At 38.2% G+C, this 19,752-nt stretch overlaps 1 protein-coding gene across 1 annotated transcript in view; it reads right to left on the reverse strand.

Moving 5' to 3' along the window:
* The window catches only part of KAT6A (lysine acetyltransferase 6A), a 162,774-nt gene that overhangs the window by 67,585 nt on the left and 75,437 nt on the right, over positions 1-19,752 (reverse strand). Inside the window, exons 2-4 of the mRNA XM_007935019.1 lie at positions 11,167-11,275; positions 4,076-4,191; positions 3,398-3,479 (exon numbers count right to left, since the gene is read on the reverse strand). Of these exons, the coding sequence (XP_007933210.1) occupies positions 3,398-3,479; positions 4,076-4,191; positions 11,167-11,275 (307 nt within the window). The remainder of the gene's footprint in view (positions 1-3,397; positions 3,480-4,075; positions 4,192-11,166; positions 11,276-19,752) is intronic.

Genomic DNA, 19,752 nt, shown 5'->3' on the forward strand with positions numbered 1-19,752 from the left:
AGAAAAAAATCAGCAATACTAGAAGTTGGTTCTTAGAAAAGATCGGTGAACTGACGAACCACTGGCAAATGTAACAAAGGAAAAGAGGGAGGGAATACAGATAACAGGAGCAAGAAATGCATTGGGCAGCACCACAACAGAACCAATGGATATTAAAAAGATAGTATCTGGATACTATGAAGAAGTATACTCCAACAAATTCGAAAATCTAGAAGAAATGGACAGATTTCTAGAAACATACTACTTACCTAAACTAACAGAGGCTGAGGTGGAAAATTTAAACAGAACCCTAACAAAAGATAAAATTGAACAGGTCATGAAAAAATTAACAACATACAAAGCCCTGGCCCAGATGGTTTGACTGAGAATTCTACCACACATTCAGAGAAGAACTGACACCAATCCTACTCAAACTATTCCAGAACACAGAAAATGATGGAATCCTCCCAAATTCATTTTATGAAGCAAGCATAACACCTTGACACAAAAACCGGGCAAAGACATCACTCAAAAGGATAACTACAGATCAATAGCCCTCACAAATACAGATGTAAAATTCTTCAACAAAATCTTAGCTAATAGACTCCAACAACATATCAAAAATCTATATATATTATTACCAATACCAGGTATGCAAGGATGGTTCAACATTAAAAAAACAATCATCATCCACCACATAAACAAAATAAAGGAAAATAACCACATGATCATATCAATTGATGTAGAAAAGGCATTTGATAAAATCCAACACCCATTCCTGATCAAAACTCTCAGCAAAAGAAGAATACAAGGGAAATTCCTCAACATAATAAAGGGCATCTATTCCAAGCCAACATTATTCTGAATGGAGAGAGACCGAAACCATTCCCCTTGCAAACAGGAACGAGACAAGGATGCCCTCTGTCACCACTTCTATTCAACACTGTACTGAAGTCGTAGCCAGGGCCATAAGGCAAGAAAGGGAAATCAAAGGCATCCAAATTTGTAAGGAAGAAGTCAAACTATCCTTTGCTAATGATATGCTCCTATACCTAGAAAACCCAAGAGATTCAGCAAAGAAATTACTGGAACTAATGGAGATATTTAACATAGTGGTAGGATATAAGACCAATATATAAAAATCAGTTGGATTCCTCTATAACATCAAAGAGACTGCTGAAAATGAAATAAGGAAATCAGTACCATTTACAATAGCTACCAAAAAAATAAATAAAATACCTGGAGTAAATCTCACTAGGGACACAAAAGGCAAAGCAAACTGTATCACTACTTCAAGAAACCATAAGACATCAACATAAATGGAAGAACATATCATGCTCGTGGATAGGAAGACTGACCATTGTGATAAAATGTCAAATCTACCCAAAGAAATGTATATACTCAATGCAATCCCAATCCAGATCCCATCAGCATACTTTAAGGATATGGAAAAAACAATCACTAATATTATATAGAAAGGAAAGAGAGCTCAAATAAGCAAAGCACTATAGAAAAAGAAGAACAAAGTCTTCACCTCCTGTGAGTCTAGGAGGTCTCACACTCCTGGATCTCAAAATCTATTGTATAGACACAATAGTCAGTAAAAAGAGCCTAGTATTGGTACAATGACAGACACTTAGACCAGTGGAACAGAATTGAGAATGCAGAAATAGATCCATCAACCTATGGTCAGCTGATCTTTGAAAAAGGGCTGAAATCCATTCAATGGGGAAGAGATGGTCTCTTTAACAAATAGTGCTGGCATAACTGGATAGCCATTTGCAGAAAAATGAACCAAGATCTGTACGTCACACCATACACAATAACGAACTCCAGATGGATCAAAGACTTAAATGTAAAACCTAAAACTATAAAGTTCCTCAAGGAAAAACTGGGGCAGATTTAGGGGCCCTGATCTATGGCACAAATAGACTGTCAAGCATAACCCAAAATGCACAAACAGCAGAAGATAAAATAGATGAATGGGACCTTCTAAAAATTAAATTTTTATGTGCTTCAAAAGACTTCTCCAAAAGAGTAAAAAGAAAACCTACAGATTGGGAAAAAATATTTGGCCACAATATATCTGACAAGTGACTTATTTCTAAAATTTATAGAAAACTCCCAACACCTCAACAACAAAAAGCTTAACAATCCAATTAAAAAACGGACAGAAGTCATGAGAAGACACTTCACCAAAGAGGATATTCAGGCAGCCAACAAACACATGAAGAAATGCTCACAATCATTAGCCATCAGCAAGATGCAAATCAAAACGACAAGATACCATCTCAGCCCAGCACTAATGGCAAAGTTCAACAAACAGAAAATAACAAATGTTGGCGAGGATGTGGAGAGACTGGGACTCTCATACAGTGCTGGTGGGACTGCAAAATGATACAACCATTGTGGAAAACAGTATGGCGATCCCTTAAATAGCTGGAATTAGAAATACCACTGATCCAGCAATTCCGTTACTAGTTATATATCCTAAAGAAGTGAGAGCCAGGAGAAGAACATACATATACACATCCATGTTCACTGCAGAATTATTTACAATAGCAAGAAGATGGAAACAACCTAGGTGCCCAACAACAGAAGAATGGAGAACCAAACTATGGTACATACATACAATGGAATACTAGGCAACACTAAAGAATAATGTAGAATCTAAAAAACACAACATGGATGAACTTGGAGGACATTATGCTGAGTGCAATAAGTCAATCACATAAGGACAAATATAGTATTAGTTCATTATTGTAAAAATTCCAGGAAAGGTTCATATATGCAAAGAAACACTCTTTGTTGGTTACCAGGCGGGAGTGGAGGGAACACTGCAAAAAAAAGAAAGGATTTACCCATGTCACTTTAGTTTTGTGTATTTCACGGTACATAAATTGTATTTCAATAAAATGTACTTAAAAACAAAAAAGAAGAAGAAGAAGAACAGGAGTCAACAGAAATAGAGTAACATTAAGCTATACCCTAATGATTGATTTGTGCACTGATTTGTATGTAAATTTTATCATAATATAAAAAGTTAAGAAATCTGTATGCCTTGGTGATGAGCAGTGATGTAATCAATGACCCTACACAATTTCATTTCCTCCTTCAAATAGATAGTTCAAAATATTACATAAGGCAAGTATTTTGTACTCTAGATACAAAATTAGCCAAGTATTTATAAATGAGCCACTTCATCCTCCACGGATTATTAAATATTGAACATAGAAGAAAATAATAAATCTACATCAGATAAAAATGATAAAGTGCTTAACAGAAAACCTTATCAACATTCTTCCTACATTACCACTGCAAATAAGAAAGATCCAAATTGATCTAACAAGGTAGATAAAATGCTTTCATTAACATGTTCCTTTATATTCTCAGATTGATTTCAGAAAACATTTCTCACCTTTTGGCATTCGGGTGAGTGGTGGATCACAACATTCCATGTGAAAACCTCGGTCGCACGAATCACAAAAGAGCATGTTATCCTAGGAAAAAAGAAAGTGTAGTTCTGATTAACTTCATGAAAGAGAAACACACTAGGACCATGACTTAAAAAAATGTGTGGCACATCAAAGATCTCAAAAAGGAGATGAGTTACCTTTAACAGTAAAAGTTTACTTAATTTTTATTAGTTAAGTAAATGCAGAGTACAAGCTGGTGCAAAGTTTTGCTTTATCCAATCTTTGATAAAGAACTACAGCTCATTATTTTAAAGTATATCTAGTAACTAGAAATAAACTTAATCCTGGTCTGTTTTAACACAAATGAGAAAAGAACAATTTGTAATTAATATACTATTTGACCATTCCTAAATGAATGCCTCCACATTGTTTAAAGAAATTTAAGGACAATTTCTTTAAAACGGCATAGTCTCTCTGCAAATTTAATACATGGGGAAATGACTTAGAAATAATCCATGTCTAAAATGAGCATATATTCTAAACTAATGATATGTAATTCAAAGAGGATACTGTTCTAAACTCTGATGGACTAAGTAACCAAACTGTAACAAACTGTACTTACATGAACATCATTTCTATGTTTTCCTTGTATGTGAAATACTCAGAATGAAGATACTCACTGCATTTTTGCCTTGATCTCGACAGGAGCTGCATGTTTTACACTCAATGCACTGCCACCGTAAGGCCTTCACTCTGACCGTTAGTTCAGGGGAAAATTTTAAACAGGATGGATGACCTATTAAGAGAGGGATTTAAAACAAAACAAAACAAAAAAAAAAATCACAATTGAAACAGTCAAGAATGATTTTTTAATTTTACCAAGAAATGATGTAGAAAATGGCAATTATCTTAAATACAAATATAAAACAAAAAAAAGGTGATTTTGAAAGCTTGCCATTCATCTCAGATTAGTATTGGCAACTCAATTTAATTCTATTAATACTAAACATAATTTGGAACTCATCCCCAAAGTTTGATTTTTAAAAAACCTGACAAACTCCAAACTTTCATTATTTCTGCATTAATTAAAATATTTTATTTTGGCACATGCATACACATGTGTGCATATGAATTTGTAATATGCCCAGGTCATTTTTCCAAAAATATATTTAAAAAAAAAAAACTGTTTCGTTTTCTTGTATTTTCATTCACCTTCCAGAAAATACATAGCTCTATTTTGAAGGGGAAGGACTTTACATTTCACTTTATACTTTTACGTTCTCATTTTTGAACTCATAACATGTCTAACTTTCTGAGTGTGCTACTTTTATAATTATATAACAAAACTTCAATCATTTAAAGTGAGTTATTTGCTTATGATTTAAGGTATTCAAGCTAAAAAACTAAACCATACTCACTATTTCTATTGTAATCATAATTAATAGCATCAGGGAAAATGCTTCTCTTTCCATAAGTTATTTTTAATTGGATTCTCAAAATGTAGGGTAGCAGAGAATACAGATCAAGAGTCAATTTCCCTGAACAGTAACTAAGAAGATTGTCTTCTTCCTGCAAAAGTTGGTTATGTTTATTATTCTTTGGTAAGAGAAAAGACTCTCCTCTTTTTTCTTTCCTGAAGAATTTTCTGTTTTATGAGATGGTAACAAATTTTTCTTTCGAAGTTTAATATCAAAGGACCAGTAACATTAAAGGAAAACAGAAGAAGAGGTGTGAAAATCTTATCCATAATCCCATCACTCTAGAATAGCAGCCATTTTCATGTTCCACTTTTCCTTTCAAATAAGTAGTAGAAAGCACTTGCATGGCTGTAATTTAATACATATACCATTTTGTTTTGCTTTTCTTATATAAAGTTAATTTTTTAAATTTATACTCCTTAAACTGATTATATTCCACTGAGCTGATATATGATAACCTACTTGACCATTTCCCTATTTTAAATATTCAGACTTACCCATAATAGTTAAGAAAGGGAGAACACTAAAATTTCATGCTTATAAATTCTTTCCTCCTTTTAAATGAACTTCTTGGGATTAATTCCTAAAAGTGAAGGTGGTGTGTAATATGAAATAAACATTCTTATAAGTTGATATGCACTACTAGAACATTTTCCAAAAAGTATGATGCAATATCCAGTGCCACCAGAAAAGAACAAATGTTTTACTACCATTTTATCAGGTTTGGGCTCTCTCAACTTTCTGCTTTTATTACCATAAAAGCTGTAAGATAGTTTTTGTTGTGTATATTCTCAACAACAATTAATTTATAATCATGCTATTTATACTTTTAAGAGATTTTGGGCCTGTGCCACATTACAAATTTAATCGTTTTCTCCCAAACTATTCTTGTGCTTTTTAATTTGGGTATGTTAGTTTTGAATTTAGAATATTTCTTGACTTTCATATATTTGACTAAATCTCTGATTTTCTTCCTTGGTTACTGTGATAGCCAGCCTCAAAGTTGCTCTCCCATGCATGTTTCTTGCCTCCTGGTACCCATGCCCTTATGTAGCACCCTCTCACCATCAATAGGGCTAACCTATGTAACAAGAGAATAGTGCTGAAATGACAGAATATGCATTCTGAAGCTATGTCATAGAAGAAAGATATTGAGGCTTCCACCTTGCTCTCTCTCTTCAACAGATGCTCAAGGGAAGCCAGTTGTCATGTTGTGGACACTCATATAGCCCCATGGAGATGTCCTGTCAAGAGGCAGCATCAACTTGCCAGCCATGTGAGTGAGCCATTATGGAAGCCTTCAGATGGTGGCTTCTTGTTGTTGCTATATGCCGTCGAGTCGGCCCCGACTCATAGCAACCCCTCCTTGGGTTTCTGAGGCAGTATATCACTACTGAAGTAGGATTGCCCAACCTTCCTTCCGAGGAGTGGCTGGTGGGTTTGAACCGCCAGCCCGTCTGGTTAGCAGTCAAGTGCTTTAGCCACTATGCTACCAGAGCTCCTCCAGATGGTGGCAGCACCAGCTAAAATCTTGATTGCAATGCCATAAAAGGTCTTAAGTTAAAACACCTACATTAAGCCCCTCTCAAATTCATGACTCACAGAAATAGTATGAAATAAAAAGTGTTATTGCTTTAATCTGCTCTGTTTTGAAGGAATTTATTTCTGAAACAATAGATAACTAATATTTATCCAATTATTTCAAATCATAGAAGATTCTCTCTACAGGAGCGATTTTCAAATTGTGCTCTTTCCTAGTTTCAGGAAACTCAGAGACTACCTCAGATGTAACGCTCCTAGAAAATAGGGTTGTAAGCCCTCCCTGCCCCCATCCTCATTTCCTTCCCTCTTCAACTAGAGCAGATTTATTTTTACTGTTTTATGTATTTGAGTTTCAAGATTTCACTTGGGAAAAGGGTTCTATTACTAAAATAATTTGGAAAACACTGCACTATATAACATGCCATTATATTTTTAATCTAATCTTTTATAATCTTATGGTTTATATTTAACCGTGACATTCACCCACAGTTCATTTTGGTTTGTGATATTATGCTGGTATGGTCCACCAGCATTCAAGATCTAGTCCTATATCTCCTCCTAATGCCTTCTATCCACAAAAATAGAAAAGCTAAAAACTGTACTCCCTAGAATCCTTTCTAGCTAAAACTCTTGATATGAATTAAGTTTTACAACTGGATGTATCTGTATGACATGTGAAAGGCAAAAAATAAAGCAAAGACCATCTTCCTCACAGTTTAGACTATTTTCTAATGATAAGTCACAAAAATTCTAGTATCCACGCTTCACCTACACGGCCAACAAGTGGCAGCTGTGAAGATGGCCAGATTCAGCATCTGAGTATCCAGCTAAAACAGTGCATCCTTGAACTAAGCAATTCTATAGCGGCCTCCTGCTTTCACCTCTCCCAAATGGAGGCAGACATAGTGACTCCTCTGCTGGGTTGGTTCTTTTGTGTTCCAGGAGTCAGTCCTTAAAGCTTGTCCTAGAGCCTGCCTCTTCAGCCCTTCCATCAATTTCACAAATACCTAATTCCAGTACTAAATTCCTTTCTTCTGGAAGTACTTAGTATGTTTTCTGTTTCATGCCCTAAATTCTAATTGTTAGTGACATAAAGCATTGAAAATTAAGCCAATGATAAAAAATGATGTTGATCTACTAAGACCTTACTGAAAGGCCTTGTGAGTTCCTAAAACATGAGGCAAGAATACCTCTAGAATTGACAAATTAGAAGACTTTTTGCACAATCTTTCTTAGGGCCCAGAATTTTCACACTGCTCACTAAACTGCAGTATCAACACCAACTTCCCAGTGCAACATATATATGTTATGGAAGAAAAACAAACATGTTATCACCCTGGCTCTATTCATCAAGCCCAAGGCATACATCAAGAAAGACAAGTAGTGATTATTAAAGAGCCAGCAATAATTTCAAACTGATTGCTGTGATTTCAGCAGATGTTTGATGTTGTTGTTGCTGTTAGGTGCCACTGAGTTGTCCCTGACTCATAGTGACCCTATGGACAGCAGAATGAAACAACGCACGGTTGTGTGCCAGCTGCATGATCCCTGCTATACTTAAGCCCATTGCCACTGCCACTGTGTCAAACTATCTCACTGAGGGCCTTCCCCTCTTTCACTGACCCTCCACCTTACGAGAGGAGCTCTGGTAGCGTAGTGCCTAAGGCACCTGCCTGCTAACCAGAAGGCTAGCAGTTCAAACTCACCAGCCACTCCTCGAAAGGAAAGTTGGGCAATCTACTTCTGTAGTCATAAGGCCCTGGAAACCCAAGGAGGGGTTGTTATGAATCGGGTCTGACTTGACAGCACATAACAACAAACAACCACCACCACCTTACCAAGCATGATATCCTTCTCCAGGGAATGGTCCCTTCTCACAACATGACCAAAGTATTTAAGAGGAAGTCTGGCCATTCTCGCTTCCAAGGAGCATTCCGGCTCCACTTCCTCCAAGACAGATTTGTTAGTTCTTTCAGCATTCTTTGCCAATACCACAACTCAAGAGCATCAATTCTTCTTCGGTCTTCCTTATTCATTGTCCAGCTCTCACATGCATACGAGGCAGTTGAAAATATCATGGCTTGTGTCGGGTGCACCTTAGTCCTCAAGGAGACACCTTTACTCTTCACCACTTGAAAGAGGTCTTTTACAGCCAACTTGCTCAGTGCTATACGTTGTCTGATATCCTGACTGCTGCTTCCATTGGCATTGATTGTAGAACCAAGTAATGTGAAGTCTTTGACAATTTTAATCTTTTCTCCATTTATCATAATGTTGCTTATAGGACCAGTTGTGAGGAATTTTGTTTTCTTTATATTGAGATGTAATCCATACTGCAGGCTGTAGTCTTCAACCTTCATCAGTAAGTGCTTCATGTCATCCTCACTTTCAGCAAGCCAAGTTGTGTCATCAGCATATCACAGGTTGTTAATGATTCTTCCTCCAATCCTGATGCCACGTTCTTCTTCATATAGTCCACCTTCTCGGATTATTTGCTCAACGTATACAGTGAATAAGTATAGTGAAAGGACAGAACCCTAACACACTCCCTTCTTGATTTTAAACCATGTAGTGTCCCCTTGTTCCGTTTGAACGACAGACTCCTGGTCAAGGTACAGGTGCCTCACGAGTACAATCAAGTGTTCTGGAATTCCCATTCTTCTCAATGCTATCCACAATTTCTTATGATCCACACAATCAAATGCTTTTGCATAGTCAATAAAACACAAGTAAACATCTTTCTGGTATTCTTTGCTTTCAGTCAAGATTCATCTGACATCAGCAATGATATCCCTCATTCCATGTCCTCTTCTGAATCCATCTTGCACTTCTGGAAGCTCTCTCTCAAATATTGCTGCAACTGTTTTTGAACTACTTTCAGAAAGATTTTACCTGCATGCAATATTAATGATATTGTTAGATAATTTCCACATTCTGTGGAATCACATTTGGAATGGGTACAAACACGGATCTCTTCCAGTCAGGTGGCCTGGTAGCCGTCTTCCAAATCTCCTGGCATAGCCGAGTGAATGCCTCCAGCATGGCATCCATTTGCCGAATCATCTCAATGGGTATTCTGTCAATTCCTGGAGACTTGTTCTTTGCCAATTCCTTCACTGCAGCTTCAACTTCTTCCTTCAATACCACTGGTTCTTGAACATATGCCACCTCCTGAAATTAATGAAGATCCACCAGTTCTTTTTGGTACAGTGACTCTGTGTATTCCTTCCATCTTCTTTTGAAGTTTCCTGCATCATTCAATATTTTGCCCATAGAATCTTCCAATATTGCAACTCGAGGCTTAAATTGAATTTCCTCAGTTCTTTCAGCTTGAGAAATGCCAAGCATGTTCTTCCCTTGGTTTTATAACTCTAGGTCTTTGCACATTTCCTTACAGTAACTGGCTTTGTCTGAGCTGCTCTTTGAAATCTGTTTAGCTCCTTTATCTCCTCATTTCTTCCATTTGTCTTTGCCTTAGCAAATGGAAGAGACTCTTCACTCAAGGGCAAGTTTCAGAGTCTTTTCTGACATCAATTTTGGTCTTTTCTTTATTTCTCATATTTTTAATGACCTCTTGCTTTCTTCATGGATGATGTTCTTGATGTCATCCCACAATTCCTCTTGTTTTTGGTCTTTGGTGTTCAGTGCATCGAATCTGTTCTTTAGGTGGTCTCTAAATTCAGGAGTGATATATTCAAGGTCATATTTTGGCTCTCGTGGACTTCTTTTAATTGCCTTCAGCTTCAAGTTGAACTTGCATATGAGCAGTTGATGGTCTGTTCTGTGATCAGCTCCTGGCCTGGTTTTGGCTAAAGATATTGAGCTTTTCCATCTCTCCTTGCCACAGATGTAGTCAATCTGCTTCCTGTGTACTCCATCTGGCAAAGTCCACGTGTATAGCCACTGTTTGTGTTGTTGAAAAAAAGGTATTTGCAATGAAGAATTCACTGGTCTTGCAAAATTCTATCATGAGCTCTCCAGCGTTATTTCTGTCAGCAAGGCCAAATTTTCCAACTATCGTGATTCTTCTTTGTTTCCAACTTTTGCATTCCAATCACCAGTGATATACAACACATCTTGATTGCATGTTGGGTCAATTTCAGACTGCAGAAGTTGATACCAATCTTCATTTTCCTCATCTTTGGCTTTGGTGGTTGGTATGTAAATTTGTATAACAGTAGTATTAACGGGTCTTCCATGTAGGTGTATAGATTGTCCTATCACTGACAGCACTGTACTTCATGACAGATCTTGAAACACATCCTTTGCGATGATGAATGCCACACCATTCCTCTTCAAATTGTCATTCCCGGCACAGTAGATCATACGGTTGTCTGATTCAAAATGGCCAAAACTGGTCCACATCAGCTCACTAATGCCTAGGATATCAATCTTTATGCATTCCATTTCATTTTTGACAACTTCCCATTTTCCTAGATTCATACTTCGTACGCATGTTTGATAGTGAGATATAAAGATCAACAGGAAAAAAGAAGTCTACAGAAAGGTTAAAAAAAGGGTGCGGGGAACCCTCTAAAAACTGACTTAACTGACTTCAATGAACTGAATTAATTTACTGTGCGAACTACACAATCAAATCCCTACCTAGTCTAAAAGCTCCTCTCAGTTACCTAAAACAAAAATCCAATTAAAATATTCATAACATAATGATTGAGGATACATACTCAGTTAAACACTTTCCTCTTGCCTTTATAACAAGTTTTAGAAGAAACACATGGGGAATCACATACCACTGTTGCCACAATCAGCACAGGAGATGAGCTCCTCTGGCTTCTTATCTCGGTTTTGCTCTTTTGTACCAAGACAGAAACTACAGATGGGGATTGGTTCAGCAACTGGCTGTAAAGAAAAACACAATTCACTCAGATACCAATTTTGTTTTAAAAGACTAATACAAAGACATAAAAATTTAAGTTTTAAATCCCTACAACAGTTAGTTATATGTACCTTTAGGACAACTGGATCACTCTCTTATTATTCTGACAAAGTTGGTGAATTTTTACAAAGCCTACTCTGTCTGGGCCTTTTCAACTGGTCATTGTGGTCACAACTTTATGTCAAAAAATAAAATACCAATCATTTTTGGTCATTTAGAAACTAAATGACAATATGGATTAAATAAAGCAAATCCTTAACCTAAGATTGAAAGATTTAATTGACCTAAGTACAAGATACAGTATCATCCCTTTGTAAGCATGCAATCTAGAAGGAATGTGAAAAGATACAGATTAACATAATGTAAGGCATAAGGCATTAAGTGCTGTAAGACACAGTCAGTCCTCTGTAGACATGAGAGAGAGAAATACCAACTGGGGTTTGGAGGAAGGGAAGGGTTGAAAGAGGAAGATAATATGTATTAAGTGCCAGTACTATGTTATGGGGTCTTAAGAAGCTTGTCCTAAGACAACAGATAGTATGTTTTAGAATCAAGATTTAAAACCAGGTGTCTATGTTCCTTTATAGCCCTACCTCCCTGTAACAGGATGGTGTAAAGGGCAATACAATCGCATAAGCAGTATGAACTTAAGTATGTAGCCTGCTACAATCAGTGTTTAATGGATATATCCTCTGGTGGCATAGTGCCTAAGGCTGGCGGCTCAACTCACGAGCCACTCCTTGGAAGAAGACTGGAAAATCTACTTCCGTAGTGATTCTGCCTCAGAAATCCAAGGAGGGGTCGCTATGAGTCGGATCCACAGTGAGTTTGGCTTTTTTTTTTTTTTTTTGCTTTTTCTGTGATAAGAAGACAGAAAAGAAGCTAGGTCAATTCATGCCACTGAAAACCTTGTAAAAAGTTAGACTCTGCCTTTCAGGCAAAGAAAAGCAATAGAAAGTTTTTGAACAAGGAGACGACCATCTGTATTTAAAGAGAATAATTTCAGTAGCAGTATTAAAGACAAATGGGGAAAAGCCTAAAGACAGGTAAAGCGTTTAAATAGCAATTAAAATTGTCTAGTGAAGAAAAATGAGAACCTGAATAAAAGCTAAGGAAATGGAAAGAAGAAATAGCTGTGGACTTTCAAACTGTGGTGTAGTGAATTACATGGTATAGTTTTTCTAGCCATAGTCTTTGTAACTCCCACTTTACCATGAGCAACTGAGTTAAAGTCATCCACCTGGGGCACCAAGAAATAATCTTCTGGAAAGTTCGCTCGCTCTCTCAGATATGTAGAATTCTGATGTTAGGATTGGTCGGTTTTGCCACTCTACCAGGCTCAAAATGAGCTCTCCAAGAGGAAGAAGTAATCTCTCTGATTGCTGGCTGAGAAAGATGCACTGCTGAGACTGATGGCTAGGACAGATGACCAGCTGAGAAGGACTGCTGACTGAGAGAGACTGAGCATGTTCCTGAATTTGAATTGTAGCCTTCTGCTTCCCTAATAAACCCTATAATCTGTAAATTCTGTGGAACCACTGCAGAGAATTATTGAACCCAGCAGAGGAGGTGGATGTCACGGGAGGGATGATTGGTGTTGAGGTTGGTAAGAGGGCTGAAGGGTGGTGGCACGTCTAGCCTCATAAGAACAGGCCTTGGGCTGCTGATGGTGATTCTGTCTTCCTCTTATGGAGTTAGAGGAGGTCAGAATATGCCACCTCCCTGCCCCTTTAGCACAAACCAACTAGTTGTGGATGTAGTAGAAAAGGCAATGAGTCAAATGAATAAGGTAACTGAAAAGATGGTGTTAACTTCAACTGTGAAAGAGAAAGAAGTCATTTTAAAGATTAGGAAGAACGCAAAGACATGATGGTTTCAATTTTAGAGTGTTTAGTGTAGGTACTCAGCCAACTCTCAAGTATTTATATGGTAAGCATTGTAAAGGATGGAGATATAAAACCTGCAAAATGCTTATCATCCGATGTGGAGAACAGAAAAAGTATGATAAAATGTAAGTACTATGACAGAACAATTACAATGGGAAATAAAGGAGGAAGTAAACAATTGGGGGGGAAAAGTGTCAGGTAAAGGATTCGTAAAAGAATCAAGTTCTTACAAAGGTATAGGACAGGAAGGCCTATCAGCTGGGGGTATTAAGAGTTAGAAAACACAGAACTGGGTTTAGGAAGAAGTAATGAGTTTCGTTTTGGAATTAATGAGCTTGAAATGTCTATGGAACATGCATGTAGCAATTCTCATGGGTATTATGGATATAAGGATTTGGAGTTCAAGAGATAGATTTGTCTGGAGATAAAATCTTGAAGTCATCAGAGTTGATGAATTCTTCCACGGAGAACAGATGGAAAGAAGAGAACCAAGAACTGAGAGCTAAGATCTGATACCTTGATTCAGAACCAAGTAGGAGAGAGAGAGAGAGAGAGAAAAGGGGTACAGTAAAGATGATGGAAGACTAGGAAGAAACCACTATGAAAGTGAAAAAGCCAAGCCACAGAATGGAAAATAACACTAACATATTTAACAACAAATGGATCCTATCCATACATGTAAGAAAAGATGGACCACCTCATAAAAAAAGTAAGCAGAATATCCTTCCTACTGAAAATATGTGGATAATATATGAACAGCCAATAAGCTTAAGAAAAGATACTCAACCTTATTAGTCATCAAAGAAACAGATCTTCAAGAATAGCTAAAATTATGAAGACTGACAATACTAATTGTTAATAAGAAAGGAGAACAAGAACTCTCAAATAATGCTGTCAGGATTATAAACTGACAAACCACCCTGAACACTACTTGACATTATCTACTACAACTGAACATACGGATACCATAAGATCCAGTAATTCCACTTCTAGGTATACACTCAGCTGAAGTACATACACATGTATATAATAAAACATACACATGAATATTCATAATAACCCTCAAACAAAAATTATTCAAATAACTTGCAATGGTTGAACAGACAGATTATGCTTTATCTGTACAATGCAATATTAAACACTAATGAAGATAAACAAATTACAGTCAACTTGGATAAATGTCAAGTTATTATTGTTGTTTGGTGCCATTGAGTCATCTCTGACTCATAGTGAACCTATGCATAGCAGAACGAAACACCAGTCTCGCACCACCTCCATGATCCTTGCTATACTTGAGCCCATCACCGAAGCCACTGTGTCATACATCTCGTTGAGGGCCTTCCCCTCTTTCATCAACCCTCCACCTTACTGAGCATGACATCCTCCTCCAGGGAATGTCCCTCCCTTCTGACAACATGACCAAAGTAGGTGAGACGAAGCCTGGCCATTCTCCCTTCCAAGGAGCATACCAGCTGTACTTCCTCCACGAAAGATTTGTTAGGTTTCTTAGCAGTACATGGTACTTTCAGCATTCTTCACCAGTACCATAACTCAAAAGCATCAGTTCTTCTTTGATCTTCCTTATTAATTGTCCAGCTATCACATGCATATGAGGCAAATGAAAATATCATGGCTTGTGTCAGATGCACCTTAGTCCTCAAGGAGACATCTTTGCTCCACAGCACGTGAAAGAGGTCCTTTGCAGCCGACTTGCCCAGGGCTATACGTCTGCTGTTCTGATTGCTGCTTACATTGGCACTGATTATAAAACCAAGCTTTTCTCTGTTTATCATGATGCTGCTTATAGGTCCAGTTGTAAGGATTTCTGTTTTCTTTATAATGATATAATCCATAGTGCAGACTGTATTCTTCAATCTTCATCAGTAAGTGCTTCAAAGTCATCCTCACTCTCAGCAAGCAAAGTTGTGTCGTCAGCGTATCGCAGGTTGCTAACGTTCTTCCTCCAATCTTGATGCCATGTTTTTCGTATAGTTCAGCTTCTTGGATTATCTGTTCAGCATACATATTGAAGAAGTATGGTGAAAGGATAAACCCTGACACACTCCCCTGTTGATTTTAAACCATGCAGTATCTCCTTGTTCTGTTAGAATGACAGGAACCTATGTACAGGTTCCTCGTGAGTACAATGCAGTGTTCTGAAATTCCCATTCTTCTCAATGTTAACCACAATTTGTTATAATCCACAAAATCAAATGCTTTTGTATAGGCAATAAAACACAAGTAAACATCTTGCTGATATTCTTTGCTTTCAGCCAAGATCTGTCAGACATCAGCGACGATATCTCTCATTCCATGTCCTCTTCTGAATACAGCTTGCATTTCTAGAAGATCTCTGTCAATATACTGCTACAACTATTTTTGAATTATCTTCAGTAAGATTTTAGTTGGGAGCTCTGGTAACGTAGTACCTAAAGCACTTGACTGCTAACCAGAAGGCTGGTGGTTCAAACCCACCAGCCACTCCTCGGAAGGAAGGCTGAACAATTTACTGCTGTAGTGATACTGCCTCGGAAACCCAAGGAGGGGTCATTATGAGTCGGGGCCAACTCAACAGCACATAACAAAAACAACAAGATTTTACTTGCATGTGATATTAATGATATTGTTAGATAACCTCCACATCTTCCTTGCATCTGATGCCAGGAGACCATTAGCTGCATCTTAGATGGCCACTTGAAAGCTTTTAAGAACCCAGTTGTTACTCACTAATGTAGGACGTGGAATAAGGCTTTTGTTGTGCCAATTGAGTCTGGTGTCCCCCAGTACTATGGTCATGAGATGGTAGATCTATTGGATCTCTCTCTCATAGTGTCTGGGTATCTTGTATTGTCTTTTGAAATTGTTCTAGGGTTTTCTCTGTTCTTCCATTTTGTCAGTGTTTTCACTGATATATCAGTCTCTCAATTCATTGAAGGTATCTAAATATAATTCTTTTGAATTCCTTATCTGGGAGTTCTAAAGCTGCATCTTCCTCAGGGATGTGTTCTAGGTCTGTATCCTGGTCCCTTGTTTATCCTGCTTTACCTTGCTTCTTTGTGTGGACTGTGATTTTTTTTGTCTCCAAGGCACTGAGATTTTTTTCTGTTAATATTTAATTGATGACTGTATGTTGGAGTGACTTGCTCACCATTTTTGTTTTCTTTATTTTGTTTGTATGTTATCTACGCAAGCAGGGTACTGTGCTGTGCTCTATGCACTAGTTCACAACACTTACACACTCACCACCTGTCTCCTTTCCTATTGTCTGCCTCCCGTATGTTGCTGCTGTCTTTAGCAAACGGAGCCTATTCTTAGGTCCCTAGAATCCAAATGAGAATGCTGTCTCTTTAAAATCCAAAATGGCCACCACGTGTACACAGTAAAAATGGCTGTGCCCTCTAGACAACTGCAAGTCCATAGCTCAGGTTGTCTCTCTCCTTATTGTTTCCCTTCCTCGTCACAGGCCACCAGCGCAGTCATCCCTGCAGCCCTTGGCAACCAGGGCTGATCTTTAGGTCAATTCTCAAGTCCCAACCTCACTTGAAAATATTCAGGCTGTTGGTCCCGTCAGGGTAGCTGAGAGTCCACTGCTCCAACCGTCTATGTACTCACTGTTTTCGTTCAGGTTTTTCCACTAGTTGGTGCTTAATCCACTTCTGTATACTTCCTTTCAAAGCTCATGGCTCTATGATTATCTTCTGCATCTCTATCAAGCCTTCCTGCCTACTGGTCAAGGAGCAGGTCAATCCGGAGGGGCCCCCCATTACAGATTTCATTCTGGAAGTGCAACCCTCCCAAAGGTTGAAGGAGCTGATATAATGAGTGTTGAAGAAGTGGTCATTCCAAAAATGAAAATTTGTGTTCCCTCCCCTCACCACCTACCCCTGGCAACCAACCAAGAAAGTTTCCCTCCGTATACAAACTTTTTCTTGACCCTCCACAACAACGAACTAATACTGTATTTGTCCTTCTGTGATTGACTTGTTTCACTCAGCATGATGCCCTCTAGAGCCAGGAAAGGGAGGGAGCAGAGAGGCCAGGGACCTCTGGAGTGGTAGGATATCCAAGTAAAGGGGAGGGAGGTAAGGCAAGGCCCCAAGCTCCCTACAGCTAGGAAAGGGAGGGAACAGCCAGGGACTACAAAGTGGCAGGATCCACATAGGAATCAGGTAAGGGGAGGGTGCAGAGGTTTCCAACAGCTAAGGGATACAAACTTGTCTGCCTGTCAGTTTGTCATCCTCTGAGACCTGTAAATTGCTGTGAGGCTCAAGGCTGTGCCACTGGAGTTTAAGATGCCAATAGAGTCGCATATGGTGCGCAGGTTTCAATATAGCTTACAGGTGAAGACAGACTAGGAAGAAGGAGAGGCCATCCACTTCTCAAAACTGGCCAGGGAAAACCTTATGAATAGCAGAGAAGCACTGTGTGATACATTACTGGGCAACTTTATGAATAGCTCGGAAACATTGTCTGACACAGTGCAAGAAGATGAGCCCCTTGGGTCGGAATGCACTCAAAATAGGACTGGGAAAGAGCTGCCTTGTCAGAGTAGAACTAACCTTAATAATATGGATAAAGTAAGTCTTTCAGGACTTCCATGTGCTGACATGGCCCAACTTAAATTTAGGAGAAACAGCTGCAAACATTCATTAATAATCGGAACATAGAATGTATGAAGCTTTAATCTAGGAAAATTGGCAATTGTCAAAAATGAAACAGAACGCATGAAGATTGATATCCTAGAGATCAGTGAGCTGAAACGGACCGGTTTTGGACATTTTGAATCACACAACCATATGATCTACTATGGCGGGAATGACAAACTGAAGAGGAATAGTGTGGCATTCATCATCACAAAGGATGTTTCAAGATCTGTCCTAAAGTACAATGCTACAAGGAAGACCTATTAATACTAGTAGTATTCAAATTTGTGCACCAACCACCAAACCCAAGAATGAGGAAATTGAAGATTTTTATCTACTTCTGAAGTCTGAAATTGACCGAACATGCAATCAAGATGTGTTGCATATCACTGGTGATTGGAATGCAATAGTTGTAAACAAAGAAGAATCACTGGTAGTTGGAAAATTTGGCCTTGATGACAGAAATAATGCTGGGGATCGAATGAGAGAATTTGGCAAGACCAATAATTTATTTATTGCAAATACCTTTCTTCAGCCACACAAATGGCGGCTATACACATAGACTCTGAAACTTGCCCTTGAATGGACAGTAGCTAAAGCAAATGGAAGAAATGACAAGATAAAAGAGCTGAACAGAAGATTACAAAGAGCAGCTCAGACAGAGCTAATTACTATAATGAAATGTGCAAAGACCTGAAGTTAGAAAACAAGAACCAATGAAATTGAGGGAAGAGGTTGAAGTTGCACTGAAGGAATTGTCAAAGAACAAGGCTCCAGGAATTGACGGAGTACCCGCTGAGACATTTCAACAAATAGATGCCCCACTGGAGGCGCTCACTGGGTTATGCCAAGAGATTTGGAAGACAGCGACCTGGCCTACTGACTCGAAGAAATCCTTATTTGTACACATTCCAAAGAAAGGTGATCCCACAGAATGCAGAAATTATCAAACAATATCATTAATATCGCATTTAAGTAAGATCTTACTAAAAATAATTCAAAAACAGTTGCAGAGGTATGCTAATAGAGAACTTGCAGAGATGCAAGCTGGATTCAGAAGAGGATATGAAACAAGGGATATCATAGCTGCTGTCACATGGATCTTGACTCAAGGCAAAGAATACCAGAAAGATGTTTACTTATGTTTGATTGACTAGGCAAGAGCAGGTGACTGTGTGGATCATGATAAATTGTGGATAACACTGAGAAGAATGGGAATTCCCAAACATTTGATTGTACCCATGAGGAACCTGTACATTGACCAGGAGGCTGTTGTCCAAACAGAACAAGGGGACACTGCATGGTCTAAAATCAAGAAAGGAGTACGTCAGGGTTGTATCCTTCCCCATACTTATTCAATCTATATGTTGAGCAAATAATCCGAGAATCTGGACAATATGAAGAAAAACATAGCATCAGGATTGGAGGAAGAATCATTAACAACCTGTGATACACTGACGACACAACTTTGCTTGCTGAAAGTGAAGATGACTTGAGGCACTTACTGATGAAGATTGAAGAATACAGTCTGCTGTATGGACTATATCTCTATATAAAGAAAACAAAATTCCTCACAACTGAACCTATAAGCAGCATCATGACAAATGGAGAGAAGATTGAGGATGTCAAAGAATTTACATTGCTTGCTTTTACAATCGACACCAATGGAAGCAGCAGTCAGGACATTAGATGACATATAGCACTGGACAAGTCAACTGCACAGGAACTGTTTCAAGTGCTGAGGAGCAAGGATGTCTCCTTGAGGACTAAGGTGCACCTAACCAAAGCCATGGTATTTTTTTTTTTTTTTAAATTTTATTTTGATTTGGGTGAAGATTTACAGAGCAAATTCACTTTTCATACAGCAGTTCACATATACTTTGTCTCATGTCATTGACCAAAATTTACAAT

The sequence above is a fragment of the Orycteropus afer genome, unplaced genomic scaffold, assembly GCF_000298275.1.
Source record: "Orycteropus afer afer isolate SDZICR_OR568_19922 unplaced genomic scaffold, OryAfe1.0 scaffold00024, whole genome shotgun sequence".
Taxonomy (NCBI): domain Eukaryota; kingdom Metazoa; phylum Chordata; class Mammalia; order Tubulidentata; family Orycteropodidae; genus Orycteropus; species Orycteropus afer.